This window comes from Pan paniscus, chromosome 5 (genome assembly GCF_029289425.2).
Source record: "Pan paniscus chromosome 5, NHGRI_mPanPan1-v2.0_pri, whole genome shotgun sequence".
In the NCBI taxonomy this organism is placed as follows: domain Eukaryota; kingdom Metazoa; phylum Chordata; class Mammalia; order Primates; family Hominidae; genus Pan; species Pan paniscus.
The window spans coordinates 181255608-181269605 of NC_073254.2; the positions used below are offsets into that span (position 1 = coordinate 181255608).

Here is a 13998-nt window from a genome sequence, read left to right on the forward strand (position 1 = left end):
AAGGAGGATTTAAGAACGGGAAAGCTGTTGTAATAGGACTTGTGGTGGGCATAAATCCCACTTCAGAACAACTGGATATTTTGGTTTTAGATCATCATTTATATGTTGCAAGCCTTGAAAACATTTTATCACGCAAATCCGGATGTTAGGAAGGGGTGGTGCGAAGAAGGGTGTTGACGTCCTCCTCTCTGCACATAAGGCACCATTGCAAGCTAAAGTGGGTCATTAAGTGAAGATCCTAACCTCTTAAAGGAATAATGTTGACAGTACATTCATAATGAAAAGTTCTGGGTACTGTTCTTTTGATTTTTTGCCCTTTATTGTAGATTGTGAACATTTTTGTTGTTAGGATTTTGAAGGGGTTGTCAATAATATGTTAAATTGCTGGGGAGTTAGTTTTGTGATTTTTTTAAAAATCCTCATTTAGACCTCAGCTAACAGTGGTGAGAACCTTGCTTCTGTCGGTGCTGCGTGCCTGTGACATCCCCCCGCCCGCCCCCACTTTACCCTGCTGATGTGTAGCTTTCAGGTGAGAGTGCTGAGTTGCCAAGTTCTACTTTCAAATGTCTCCCTTTACTTTTCGTGTTTTAAGGTGTATTTTGATTACATGAGAAGCTGGATCCAAATGCTACAGCAATTACCTCAAGCATCGCATAGTTTAAAAAATCTGTTAGAAGAAGAATGGAATTTCACCAAAGAAATAACTCATTACATACGGGGAGGAGAAGCACAGGCCGGGAAGCTTTTCTGGTAGGAATCCTTGTGCTTCTGAACGCGACGCTCCCACCTTCTCACTCTCACACCATTTACTCACTGATTCTCTCCTATGTGTTTGTATGTTTAGTTACATGAAAATTGCAGTTATCCATATCTCATATGTGCACCCTCTTCCAAGTTTTGAGTGGTGTTTCTCAGTCAGGGGTGATTTTTTCCCCCTTGGGGACATTGGGCAGTATCTGGAGACACTAGATGGTCATGACTGGGAAGATGCTCCTGGCAGCGAGTGGGCGGGGGGAGGGAGGCTGCCGCACATTCACGGCACACAGAACAGCCCCACAACAGAATTATCCACTCAGATGTCAGCTTTGAACTTGAGAACTTCTGCCCTAGAATAAACTCTTTTTCCCCCTAATAAAAGGAAGGAGATTGTAAGTCCTTCAAGAGTAGAATATACCCGCGTATATCAGTCTTGGTGGGGACATGCAGAACTTAAGAAGTATTTTAAGCATTTTTACTGCCACTGTTTGGGGAATGTAGTGCTCATCACAGACTCTCTTTATGAATTGGGTGTATATAGGGTGAAGGAATAGAAGTGTAAACAAGGGGGAATCATGAAGAGAGCAGTGCAGAGTCGCAGGGCTGGTCTGTCAGTTCTAGGAAATGAACATCTTGCATGCAAGCTTGGGATCGCTGGGCACAGGCCGCGTCTCCGTGGTCTTTGCTGGTGGCCACTGCACCTCGGACTTGCTTTGGCTCAGATGAGGATCAGTGTCCTTCTGTGCTTTAGATTCTGCTGCTGTCTTTTGGCACCACCTTCTCCCACTTGTCTCATCAGGCATTTTATTTTTTCTGTATCCCTTTTATAAAGTCTCATTCATAAAAGCATGCCTATTCTAGTCCTAGACCCCATTGCATTTTGTCTGTTGTATTAGAGCAGCAGCTTCTGCTGCCTACCCTGTCTCCCGGTCCCGTCAGTGTGACTTCTGCAGGACTCTAGCTTTAGCTTTGTTCTTGACTCTGCCGATCTCTCCTATGTTCAGTCTCTCGGAATCTTGTATCCACTTCTCTGTTCTAATGGCCAGTTCTTTTTACATCCTCTCTCTTTATTTGGAGTGGACAGTGAACTTGCTCTCCTCTCATAACTCCATCCGTCAGGCTGTGATCCCCAGGCTGTCTTTGCTTGTCTGTTCAGCTTGGTGCCCATAGTCAGCCTTTTTAAAAAAGGCATTCATTGTCATTTGCAACATGTCTCCCCCCTTACTTTTCCATGATTCTGCTTTGCCTAATTCCTTCTATTTGCATTTTCTGTTTCCAACCTGTCAAGCTTTGTTGAAGAAATGTTTTTAAAGGTTACTCTTTAGTTTCACTACAAATTCATGTTGTTTAGTGTCACTGTACCCTCACTTCCTCTTGTCAGTCTTTGTGTTTCTATCTTTTGCTTGTCCTTCAAATTCCCTAGAGTGCAGTCTCTGGCCTTTGCTTTCATGATCCTCGCCCTGAGAAGCTCCAGGGCTTTTTCATTCCCCCTTCTTGTGAACAGTCCACTTTTATTCTAGTTCTGGACTCCACTGCATTTTATCTGTTGTATTAGAGCAGCAGCTCCGGCTTCAAACACTGTTTCTCCCAGGGTCAGTCAGTGTTGGAATCAGCGCTGACTCCTTTGTTTCCTGCACACACTACCTCGACTCTTTTTGGCTGTCCTTTGAGGGTATATCCAGAATCTGACCTCTGCCTTTCAAGCACTCCACACTTCCACTCTTCCCAGGTTGTCATTTCTCACGTATGTTATTGCAGTAGCTCTCTAAACAGTCTCCCTACTTCTGCCTGAAGCCTCCTAGAGTTTATTCTCAACACCACAGCCTGAATGGTCTGGTTAAAGTGTATGTTAGACCATTGTCTTCTCTCAATTTCCCAGTGGCTCCCCATCTTACTCAGGAAACGTAAGACTGCCTAACAATGGCCCGCAAGGCCTGACATGGTCCTATTTCTCATTACGTCTTTGTCCTCCTTCTAGACCCTCCTGTCCTGTGCTCGCTTCCCAGCCACAGTGGCTTCCTCACTGTCTCGGGCCAGGCATGTTCCAGCCTCAGGCCCTTTTCACCAGCTGGCCCCTCTCCATGGAGTGCTCTTCCTCCCAGTTATTTTCATGACTTGTTTCCCCACTTCCTTCAGGTCTTTATCCAGATGTTACCTTCTCGGTATATTTAAGATGGAAATTCCTACCCACAACTCCTTAGCTTTTTTCTCTGTTCCTTTTCTCCATAGCACTTACCAATAACCTGAAATACATTTCACATTTTTGTTCTATTTATTGTGTTTCTCCATCCACTGGAGGGCTTTTACTGGTTTTGTTTGCTGCTGCTTAGTACGTAATAGGCACTCAATATTTGTTGAATAAATACATTCTAGTATTTTTGTATAATGTTCTCTTTAAAAGCATTGTTTCCAATCAGACCCCTTTCCCAATCAGATATTTTAAAATTTACTCTCTTTGCTTATCAAACGCCAAACTAATGAGCATGACATCCATTGCCCTCCACAGCATGGCCGCAGGACTTTCTCCTGTCCCTTTGTAGCCTAAATACCCACTACTCTTCAGATTGGATGATTTTCTTTTTTCATGAACATGCTTGCTTGACTACATCTTCATGCTTTTTAATCATATTTATTGTTCTTCCTGGACTTTCCTTCCGCCTTTTCCATTTTCTTCCTCGCAGATTTTCCTTTTCCCACTATTGGTCCACCTGTTAAAATTCTGCATTTGCCTGCAAGGCCCATTGCAGGGCTTTCTGGACATGAAGCCATACCTTCAATGGGTCTGAAACTGTGCCTTCGGGGTTGGTCTTTCTCCTCCTCCGACAAGCCTAGCACTTACCTCCTGCTGCATCTGATATTAGTTCTATGCTTACCTGCTCTATGTTACTAGATCCTAAGTTTTTTTCCTTGAACATCCTAAGTCAGTAAACTGCGGTTGAATTTTACTTCACTCATTTAGATTCATTTTATATACTGGGGTGTACATTTTAACACTAGTATTTAGAATTGTGTACTCAATGAGAAGGATCAGCCAGATAGAGTGTTTCATGTTTATTGACTATACAAAGCTAATTGTGGGGGAAATTTGTAAAAACAGTTGAATTTAAGGAATTCCCTTTCCCTCTTATCCTATCATTTAGTTTGAGGCCATTTTATGGAAAATTTCCATTTAGATGGAAATAACATTTGTGTACTAATTCCGTAGCTACTATGAATACAGTTTAAGATTTTAAGGTTTATATTGAGATACTGTGGTAGTAGAACAAAGGTAGGTACATGTCATAATCCAGATTCCTATTTTTCCACGTCCAGGGTTTTATATTAAAAGAAGAGAAATTTTTCATTTTTGATTTTTAAACCATTAGAGCGGTGGCTGAGCCTTTCAAGTTTCTCAGTCAAGAATTAGGCTATGAGTAGGGACAGTTTTCTTCTCTGTTTTATTTTTATTTTTGTTCCCTTAGTGACATTGCAGGAATGCTGCTGAAATCTACAGGAAGTTTTTTAGAATTTGGCTTACAGGAGAGCTGTGCTGAATTTTGGACTAGTGCGGATGACAGCAGTGCTTCCGACGAAATCAGGTTGGAGTTGTGCTTCCTTTCCCCTTCCACTTCTTATCTCGTAGTTTCCTTCCTCATGGTGAGATCCTAGAAGGAGCCTTGTTCAAACCAAATTGTGTTGGCCTGGAAGAATTTGGGCAGTAGATGTAAAGGGATTTATTTATAACTGTCTTGTCTTTTCATGTGATTTCTTAGTTATGGTTTTATGTGAAATTTTCTTTGAAGGGGAACTTAGAATTTATTTAGTGTGATAAAAATAGTGCCAACTGGCTGGGCGCGGTGGCTCACGCCTGTAATCCCAGTACTTTGGGAGGCCGAGGTGGGTGAATCACCAGGTCAGGAGTTCAAGACCAGCCTGGCCAAGATGGTGAAACCTCGTCTCTACTAAAAATACAAAAAAAATTAGCTGGGCGTGGTGGCACGCACCCGTAATCCCAGCTATTCAGGAGGCTGAGGCAGAAAATTTCTTGAACCCAGGAGGCAGAGGTTGCAGTGAGCCGAGATCATGCCACTGCACTCCAGCCTGGGTGACAGAGCAAGACTCCGTCTCAAAAAAAAAAAAACTAAAGATAAAGAGATAAAGTTGACTGAAAAAAATGAGTAGAATTTTCTTTATTTACATTGTCTGGGATGCCTTTTATATTAGTTTCTGTTCTTAAAAAATCTGTGTAGTGGTCCGTTAATACATTTTAATGACATTTGGTACATTTTTATTCTTAGTGCATTCCTTCTGTTGAACTTTAAACTTAAGCGTATGAAACTATGGTTTTTCTCTGTTGAATTTCCTCCAGTTCTGTGCAGATGGTATTTAGGTCGAACCTTTTGAAATTGCTACTCTTTGTGGTATATATATCAGGCGTATAGCAACTTTGTGGCCATAGAATCAGCAAGGTCATATGAGTCAAACTTTGCGAAAGCTCATATAGAACTGACTTCTCCAAAGCGAAAATGTTTTCGCTCACCATTCAAGGTTTGATGAAAAACACATTTTGAGTTTCAGAACACCTGGTATGTTTTTATGCCAAGGTTAAAGAAAGAAGTTCCCACATGGTTTCTCACCTGGGAAAATATTGAATAGCTGAGAAATGGAATAAATAAGTTTGTAGGTCTCACAGTTTTGAGAGCTAACATGGTGGGTTCAAAATAACCCCAAGCATGTAGATTCCAAAGAAACATGAGAAGGCAGGAATGAAGATGGTGAACTAGAGAGCGGTTCCAGTTCAGGGGGCCATGGGCAGTGGTGTGCTGGAGCTGCTTCTCCCGGCTTGAGAGAGCTGATCATGCACATCTCTTCCCATTTCATTGCTCAGTGACATCATACTGCTGCCTTGAAATTAGCTATGATGGGAGTATTTACACCACAGAAATCGGCGTGCATTACATAAGATAGTAATTTAGGGGCACCCAGTTGTTAAATATTTTCCAGATCACACTGTATATATTTCTTTTTAGATTACGAGCCAGGAGTTAAGAACTTAACCTTAAACTCCAAGAAATGATCATAATGAAATGTTAAGAAAATTGAGCTTCCTATTATTTGAAGGTTATTAAATGTGCCCTGCTTACATTGAAAGGATATGAATATTTTCTACAAAACTGTCAGGAGCAGGCTTCTGAATGTTTTGACTACATCTTCAATAATAGTTTGTTCCCATTTAAAAAATCCTCAGTCTTTATTTATTACTGTGATTTGGAATTTGCTTCATCTTTATTGTTAAATCCCTCTTGCACCTCTGGAATATTCCCTAATGTGTTCTAACTGGACTTGAATCCACTTGGCAGGAGGTCTGTTATAGAGATCAGTCGAGCCCTGAAGGAGCTCTTCCATGAAGCCAGAGAAAGGGCTTCCAAAGCACTTGGATTTGCTAAAATGTTGAGAAAGGTGAGCTTGCAATCCTGATTAATTAGTACCTTTTTTCTTGTTTTTCTTTTATCTTATTTTTTTAATGCTAACCGTAAAGAAGTTTCTTTGTAACTGTGATCCTAGGACCTGGAAATAGCAGCAGAATTCAGGCTTTCAGCCCCAGTTAGAGACCTCCTGGATGTTCTGAAATCAAAACAGTATGTCAAGGTAAGTACTTCAAATGGTGTGATTGAAACATTTTGCCTTTCCTTCTTTATTCTAAAACAGGCAGACTTTTTCTTGAAGGTCCAGATAGTAAATATTACAGGCTCTGAAGGCTGTACCACAACCCCAGTTGTAAGACTGTCCTGTAATTCACCAGTGGAATAATGAAACAGTCTTTTTCATACTTGACTTACTAACTTGTCTTCAGAGTGTAGATAAATAATAAAAAGTTTACTCATGCTGTTTATTAATTTAGTTACACATATTTAAAATAATGTGTATAAGGAGATAATATTCATTTTAAATTATGGTTTTGTTTTTCACCCTTATATTTCCTGATGCAGTTCAAAGGTTTTACAGTGAATCTTTGACATCAAGATCCTGGTCATCACTAGAGCCACTTTTTGAGTCAGCAACTTTACTCCACTTTAAGTTGTTGGAGATTTAGCACTGTTAGAATCCGTATGTGATGTCATCACTGGACATTTTATCCCAAGCCCACAGTTGTATCCCGCTCCCATACTGAGAGTGGGAGGGATGACCTGCAGCATGCCACCACATGTGTACCCTTTGAGAAACTGATCTCAAGGAGCCTTCTTGTGATGAACCCCTGGCTCCCTGCCCTGGAATAATTAGAGAATCTGTATTAACAATTTTTGCCTTTTTCCCAAGCCAGGTGACTTTTTGTAAGCATCACAAACTAGCAGTGGTTGAGGTTCTTTCAGGCTGCCTTGCCTCCCCGTCGAGTATTTTCTTTGTTGTTGAAAATAAAGCAGTGAGGAGGATGTCCAATAATCGGGGAGACTCTGTAAGGCCTCTCCTCCAGTGCGTTCACAGACTCTCCTCCTCCTGCCTCCTTCAGTCACATTGAAGCCGGCTACCTGCAGTTCCTTCACTGCTCCAATTCATGCCCTTCCCACTTTCCCTTTCCCAAACCTGCCTCTCCTTTCCTAGGTTTGTTTTAAATAACCTATTTCTCTAATGTACAGTGTTCCTTAGGATTTTGGATTATGTCTTTTGCAGGTGCAAATTCCTGGGTTAGAAAACTTGCAAATGTTTGTTCCAGACACTCTTGCTGAGGAGAAGAGTATTATTTTGCAGTTACTCAATGCAGCTGCAGGAAAGGACTGTTCAAAAGATTCAGATGACGTACTCATCGATGCCTATCTGCTTCTGACCAAGCACGGTGATCGAGCCCGTGATTCAGAGGACAGCTGGGGCACCTGGGAGGCACAGCCTGTCAAAGTCGTGCCTCAGGTGGAGACTGTTGACACCCTGAGAAGCATGCAGGTACAGCTCATCTCCAACTTTGCAGCAGTGTTACTTCAAGGACTTTTAGTAAGAATGAACTGTTAGCTGCTCATGAATGAGGGCTTTGACTGCCTTAGTAATCACAAGTATATACTTCCCAAAAATATGCCTCAATGTGTTAATAGGTCATTTTGCAGCATAATTTGTACAATATATCATTCTGTTAAGTTAAATTATACTGGAATACTTGAAATAGACCATCTATCTGGTTTATATCTTTTCTTAGTTCAGTCATGTAGTTAGATCTGTGGAGCTATGATCTAAAAGGAGTTATGTCACTAATATAATTTGTAGTTCTAGAAATCCCAGTTCTCCAAGTACTCAGGTTTACTGGTTATTTAATTTTAATTTTTTGTAGTGAAGGCTATCCCCTCCCTACCTAACAGGGACCTCGTGACAGTTTCTATAACTCATTAATTATAAACTATGAGAAGCTTTCTCATTTATCTGTGTTCAGCTTAGGAACAGTCATGGTGAGTGTTCATATGCACCTTGAGCTCAGCCTCACCAGAACTGAGTATACACTGGCCTGCTGTATCCCTTACCCCAACAACTCTGCTTTTATATTCCATCTCGGTGAATGGTTCCGCGTTCACTCACATGTTTAAACCAGAAGTGTGACAGCTAATATAAATTCAGCCTCCCATCTTTCCAGTTAATACCTTGCCCTGGAAAGCCAGAAGCATTTCCAGTAAATGATCCTTTCCCTGCATCCCCAGAGCAGCTGCTGTAGTCAGCACTTTACCATCCCTCTCCTGAACTATTGCAGTTTCTGACTTTGAGTTTCCCTGCTTCAAACCTCACCTTCTGTCTCTCCAATTCTGTGTTTGTTTTTGTGCTTCTAGAATGATCATTATAATACATCTGATTGCATCACAGATCTACTTAAAATACTGCAAAGATTCTTCATCTCTTAAGAACAAAAGTAATAAAGTCTTGATTTCTTAATGTTTTATATAAGGCCCCTCATCTTATTTCTGTCTTATTCCTACATTTTCCTTCTTCATATGCTGCTCCAATACACACACACATGCACACATACACACACACACACTCTGCACTGGCAGTACTGAACTACTTGAAGTTCTAGGATATCTCAAAGATGTCATGCCTGCAGTCCCAAAGGGTTCTTCTCCATGGTGCTGAATATCCCAGCTGTCAATGCCCACTGAAGCGTGTTGCTGTGTAGGAGAAGCTTTGCTTAAAAATGACTTTCTGATTAGATGGTTGTTGGCCTGGTATCCCTGAGATTGGCATTGTTTTTGGACTGGTGTTGAACTAGAATAACAACTAGTAACTGGGTTGGTTTTTATGTCCTGTGCTTGATTTTCCTCCCAGGTGGATAATCTTTTACTAGTTGTCATGCAGTCTGCCCATCTCACAATTCAGAGAAAAGCTTTCCAGCAGTCCATTGAGGGACTTATGACTCTGTGCCAGGAGCAGACATCCAGTCAGCCGGTCATCGCCAAAGCTTTGCAGCAGCTGAAGGTATTACACTGTCGTCCTCTACATTAGCTGAGATTTTTCCTTTTTGATGAAAGTCAGTGTGTGGTAATGTGTGTAAGGTAATATCATCCAAGGAACTTGAGCTCCTGAATTGCCCGCCCACTCACCTCTCTTCCCAATACATATTTTCTTATGTCTAAACTACAGATTCTGAGATTCTTCCTGAAGCTGTAGAACTTTATAATTGGAAAGGATAGAGAATTGAACTTTATGTGACTTATTCATAATGGCTACATGACTGGTTAGTGGCAAAGTTGAAAATTTAATAATTTAGGACTCTTCATTCCCAGTGTAAATTTCATTCTCCTTTCACAATCCCCAGTATTTACTAGAGGTACTCCATATCAGCAGTGTGTAATAGAAGATTTATTTATTGTTTTGTTTAATAAATAATTCAACCAAATTAAATATAATAGAAAAAAGTTGCAGAGAAGTACAAAGGCCTTTCAAAGTTTATGACAAGCCCCAGCCTGGCTGTCTTTTTCCATTATTTCCTGTTTTTGACACTTTCTATTTTGTATCCCATGTATCAGTCTTGATCTCATCCACACTTTTCCAGGCCATCAGTTATGTCTTCTCACTCACATTAAGGCTTAACTTCTTGAAGAAGAAACATTCTGTGAAGTTACAAGTCATTTCGTAAACACTTGTTTTTCTTCTGTTGGTCTGATTTGTCTAATTTATCTATAAACATTTATTAGCTAAATATTTAGGTTATCTCTCTCTATGGATTGCTGGAAGAATATTTTGTAACCATAGTAAGGGGATTGCCTGATGGAGACCTTGTGTGCACTCGTGTGTAAGGGTGGGTAGAAAGAGAGACCGATTTGGAGCTATTGTGGTGTTGCTGACAGAGGTGACAAAAGCTCGAGCTAGGGCAGGGCTTCTCAGCCTCCTCGATGTGGACGTTTGGGCCAGTAATTCTTTGTCGTGGAGGTCTGCCCTGTGCATTGTAGGATGTTTAGCAGCATCCCTGGCCTCTACTCACCATATCCCAGTAGTTCCACTTTTTCCTCCAAATTTTGACCATCAAAAACTTCTCTGGACAACGTCTCCAGACGTTGAGGGGAGGGGGAAAAATCTGCCCCAGAAGAGAACCCCTGGACTAGGGAGTAGCAGGGAAATGAGGACAGCACGATTGGAGGAGGTCATCAAGAAGTACATGGACTTTTTCACTCTGTGGAATTGCACCCGTACTTATGGTTGAGCAACCGTCCAGGAGGAGAAAACAACAGGTGGTTGATATATAAAAATATTGAAGATAAAAGCATCTATTCCAAGAGCAGATTATAACTAGACTGTATCATTTTAAATGCATTTTTTCTCTTCTATTTAAGAATGCCAAATAAAATGACATAATTTCTTCTATATTTGGTAATTCCTTTACCAAGTGGCTGAATTGTTTGTAGTGGTTAATGTCTGTGTGATGATGAACGAAATCTTCCTTTAAAATGTGGTAAGTATTGTATGATTTGCTTCATTTTGCATTAATCATGGTTTGGACTCTTCAGAATGATGCATTGGAGCTATGCAACAGGATAAGCAATGCCATTGACCGCGTGGACCACATGTTCACATCAGAATTTGATGCTGAGGTTGATGAATCTGAATCTGTCACCTTGCAACAGTACTACCGAGAAGCAATGATTCAGGGGTACAATTTTGGATTTGAGGTAGGTTCAAAATAAGAGGAAACACGGTACAATTTAGTAATTGCTTGATAACTTACAGAAAGTTTTTGGAACCTTTTACAGTAAATCTGATATTGTAATCATAGCTTAATCAAGAATATCATCTTATGTCACTGCTGTATATCAGAGATGTTAGTTTACTTTTAAACTGTTAGGTAATTGTCCAACTTTTATTTTGTGCTAACAGCCATCTACTTACATTTTAAAACTTTAAAGAGATGTTTTATATCATAAAAGCACATTCTTAATTTAAACTCAGGAGTAAAACATATATGAAACTGCATTTTGAAACACTGTACTTTCCATAATTCTTCATACTATTCAAAATATAGAAATTTTAATTGGATTTCACTTTTTGTTTTTAGAAAACATTTTAGACATGGCATTATAGTGTGTGATGTTATTTAATGATCATTTCCTTAATGTTGATATACATGAAATCTTCTTACAGTATCATAAAGAAGTTGTTCGTTTGATGTCTGGGGAGTTTAGACAGAAGATAGGAGACAAATATATAAGCTTTGCCCGGAAGTGGATGAATTATGTCCTGACTAAATGTGAGAGTGGTAGAGGTACAAGACCCAGGTAATGACCAAGTAGGATGTTTCTGAAATGCGTCCTGTGGGCTTGGTGGTATTTGTTCGTATATGTTCTGTGGGATTCTTTTTGAGCAGACGACACAGAAGGGAACACTCTAAACTCTTCGGTGATCAGGTTTTTTTTAATGGAAAAATATGTAGAGAAAACTGCGTAACTCTTGGGAAAAAATTTTTTTTTAAATTTGTTCCAAATTTGAGTTACCTTTAAGGGAACTCATGTTCTCCTTTGACAAGTCTTCCTGATGACTAATGTATTTTCCTCCCTCATGAAATTTATTCATTAAGAAACCATTTTGGAATTTGCAGGGGTGAAATGGGTGAATCATCTGTGAGGCTCAATAGTAGCTCCACTAAAGTAAACATAGTTATTAAAGTGTCATGACTGTGTGAGAAATAGCTGAGTGTTCTGTAATTTGTAATGGAGGGATAGCATGGGGCACTTTCTTAAAGTCATTAAGCAATTTCTCCAAGTTAGAGAAAACACATTTGCTGCATCTGAGATTCAAAGTAGGAACTTTGTGTTACAAAACTCATAAATACTTGTTGAATTACAAATAAATAATTGTTGAATTACAGATGGCACCTATCATGTCTAAAATCCTCTTCCATGCTTCCCATTGGTTTCAAAACAAAATTAAATTTTAAAAAATTATTCTCCTTTCCAAAAGGTCACACTGTAAACTTACTGAACCCAAGCAAAAAAAAGTGTTTTGTCCTAAATAGTAATTATAATTATGTTACTTTTCAGTATTGTACAGTCTAAAACTGCTACAGCATTTTCTTGGTTGTTATGTGATTACCGAACTTTTTCATGTACCAGGTGGGCGACTCAAGGATTTGATTTTCTACAAGCAATTGAACCTGCCTTTATTTCAGCTTTACCAGAAGATGACTTCTTGGTATGGATTATTCTAAAGTTTTTTTCATTATAAAATAAGCCAGTCACTCCTTATTTTCTGGTTGTATATGTTTTATATGTAATAGTGGTTTTTTTCATGTATTGATAATGCTGAGATATTAATCTCAGCATATCATGTAATGATAATACTGAGAAATTAAAGTACTCCTCATAGCAGAGTAAGATTTTTTTTCTTTTTGTAACAATTAGTGTTCAACTAAGTCAATGTCTGGTTTGTAAACCCTGGCCCTTCTAAAATATTTGTGAGATTTATATTTTTACTGCCATCATAGCTGCTGCTTTGGGGCAGAACAAGGATTAGCTCTTTTACCTCAGTGTGCATTATTTTGAGAGCATCATGCTCGTGTTAAATATTATCACTGTTAGTCTGATAAGTGTCATCAGATTAGCATGATATTGCTCAAAGTGTGAATTCATTTATTTTATTCTCCCGGTAGTAGAGACGATTACATGAAAAGTTCTTTGCTTGTAAACGTTATTGTGTTATGGGAAATTGACAGCTAATTTGCTTTTACTTATAAAAATGAAATACACTGTATTATTTTAAATTACATACAATTTGTGTTTATACCTATTTTAAACTAACTGAAAATATTTTGGGTAGCATGTTTTTAAAAATATACTGAAAATTAATTTGTGCTACTTACATAATTAAGAAAGTATGCATGTTTTCTCTTTACCTTTCCCATTTTCTTTTGGTTTCTAGAGTTTACAAGCCTTGATGAATGAATGCATTGGCCATGTCATAGGAAAACCACACAGTCCTGTTACAGGTTTGTACCTTGGTAAGACAGCCGTTAACAGCATTTCTTCTGGAACATAATGATTTGAGCGGACAAATCCTCTTGTAATTGCAGTCATTTAAAATGGTATAAGAGGTGTTTTAACAGTATTCAGGAAAACAACGATGAGAGGGACAGAAATGAGGTGTGTAGATAGAGAACTCCACAGCAACCTTTCTAAATCTGACACGAAGATTAAAACGTCAGCCGTAAGCTATTCCATACTAGCCAGCAGTATTCAATTATACATTTTTTTCTATACCAATACTACCATTCTTTTTTCCCCCTTACCATCTTTTCTGATGGGGAGGAAAGACTGGAAGAGGGCGTTGTCTGCCAAGCAACAGGAACTGCCCCTGCTGCAGGTGGCTGCAGATCACTTCCCTGTCCCCCTTCCTCACCTTTGAGGAGAGCAGTGTCCATTTCTCCACAGCTTTCCCAAGTACCCATCTTCCCACCAGCTGTAGTAAATTCTGATTTGGTTTTACTGTTTAAAAAATCAAGTTAAGTTATGCTGCTATATATATTACTTCAATTACAATTTTTGGTTACAGTTTATGTACAATTTAACAGTCACAATGAATGATTAACACTTTTATAGTATATGTTGAAATGTTGAAAACAAAATATATGTCAAAAAAAGCTGTGTCTTATGCCGTTCTTGAGATAGTTTGTAAATAAAACAAAACTGTATTTGTAAGTAATAAACACCCAAGAAAGAAAACTTAGAAATTTTATGCAATTTAAATTACACAAAATATAATTCATAAATGGTAAATTTATTGAACACTAACTGTATTTCATATAGG

At 39.1% G+C, this 13998-nt stretch overlaps 1 protein-coding gene across 6 annotated transcripts in view; it reads left to right on the plus strand.

Moving 5' to 3' along the window:
* Window positions 1–13998, plus strand: part of MAP3K4 (mitogen-activated protein kinase kinase kinase 4) — a 125701-nt gene that overhangs the window by 88995 nt on the left and 22708 nt on the right. For 4 of the 6 annotated variants that reach the window (XM_003820240.4, XM_003820241.6, XM_055114293.2 and 1 more), the window contains 10 exons: window positions 593–750; window positions 4218–4334; window positions 6096–6195; window positions 6301–6384; window positions 7405–7671; window positions 9031–9180; window positions 10710–10871; window positions 11341–11474; window positions 12309–12387; window positions 13114–13192. In XM_003820240.4, the coding sequence (XP_003820288.3) occupies window positions 593–750; window positions 4218–4334; window positions 6096–6195; window positions 6301–6384; window positions 7405–7671; window positions 9031–9180; window positions 10710–10871; window positions 11341–11474; window positions 12309–12387; window positions 13114–13192 (1330 nt within the window). The remainder of the gene's footprint in view (window positions 1–592; window positions 751–4217; window positions 4335–6095; window positions 6196–6300; window positions 6385–7404; window positions 7672–9030; window positions 9181–10709; window positions 10872–11340; window positions 11475–12308; window positions 12388–13113; window positions 13193–13998) is intronic. The other 2 variants (XM_008973635.4, XM_008973636.4) reach the window with 1 other exon arrangement.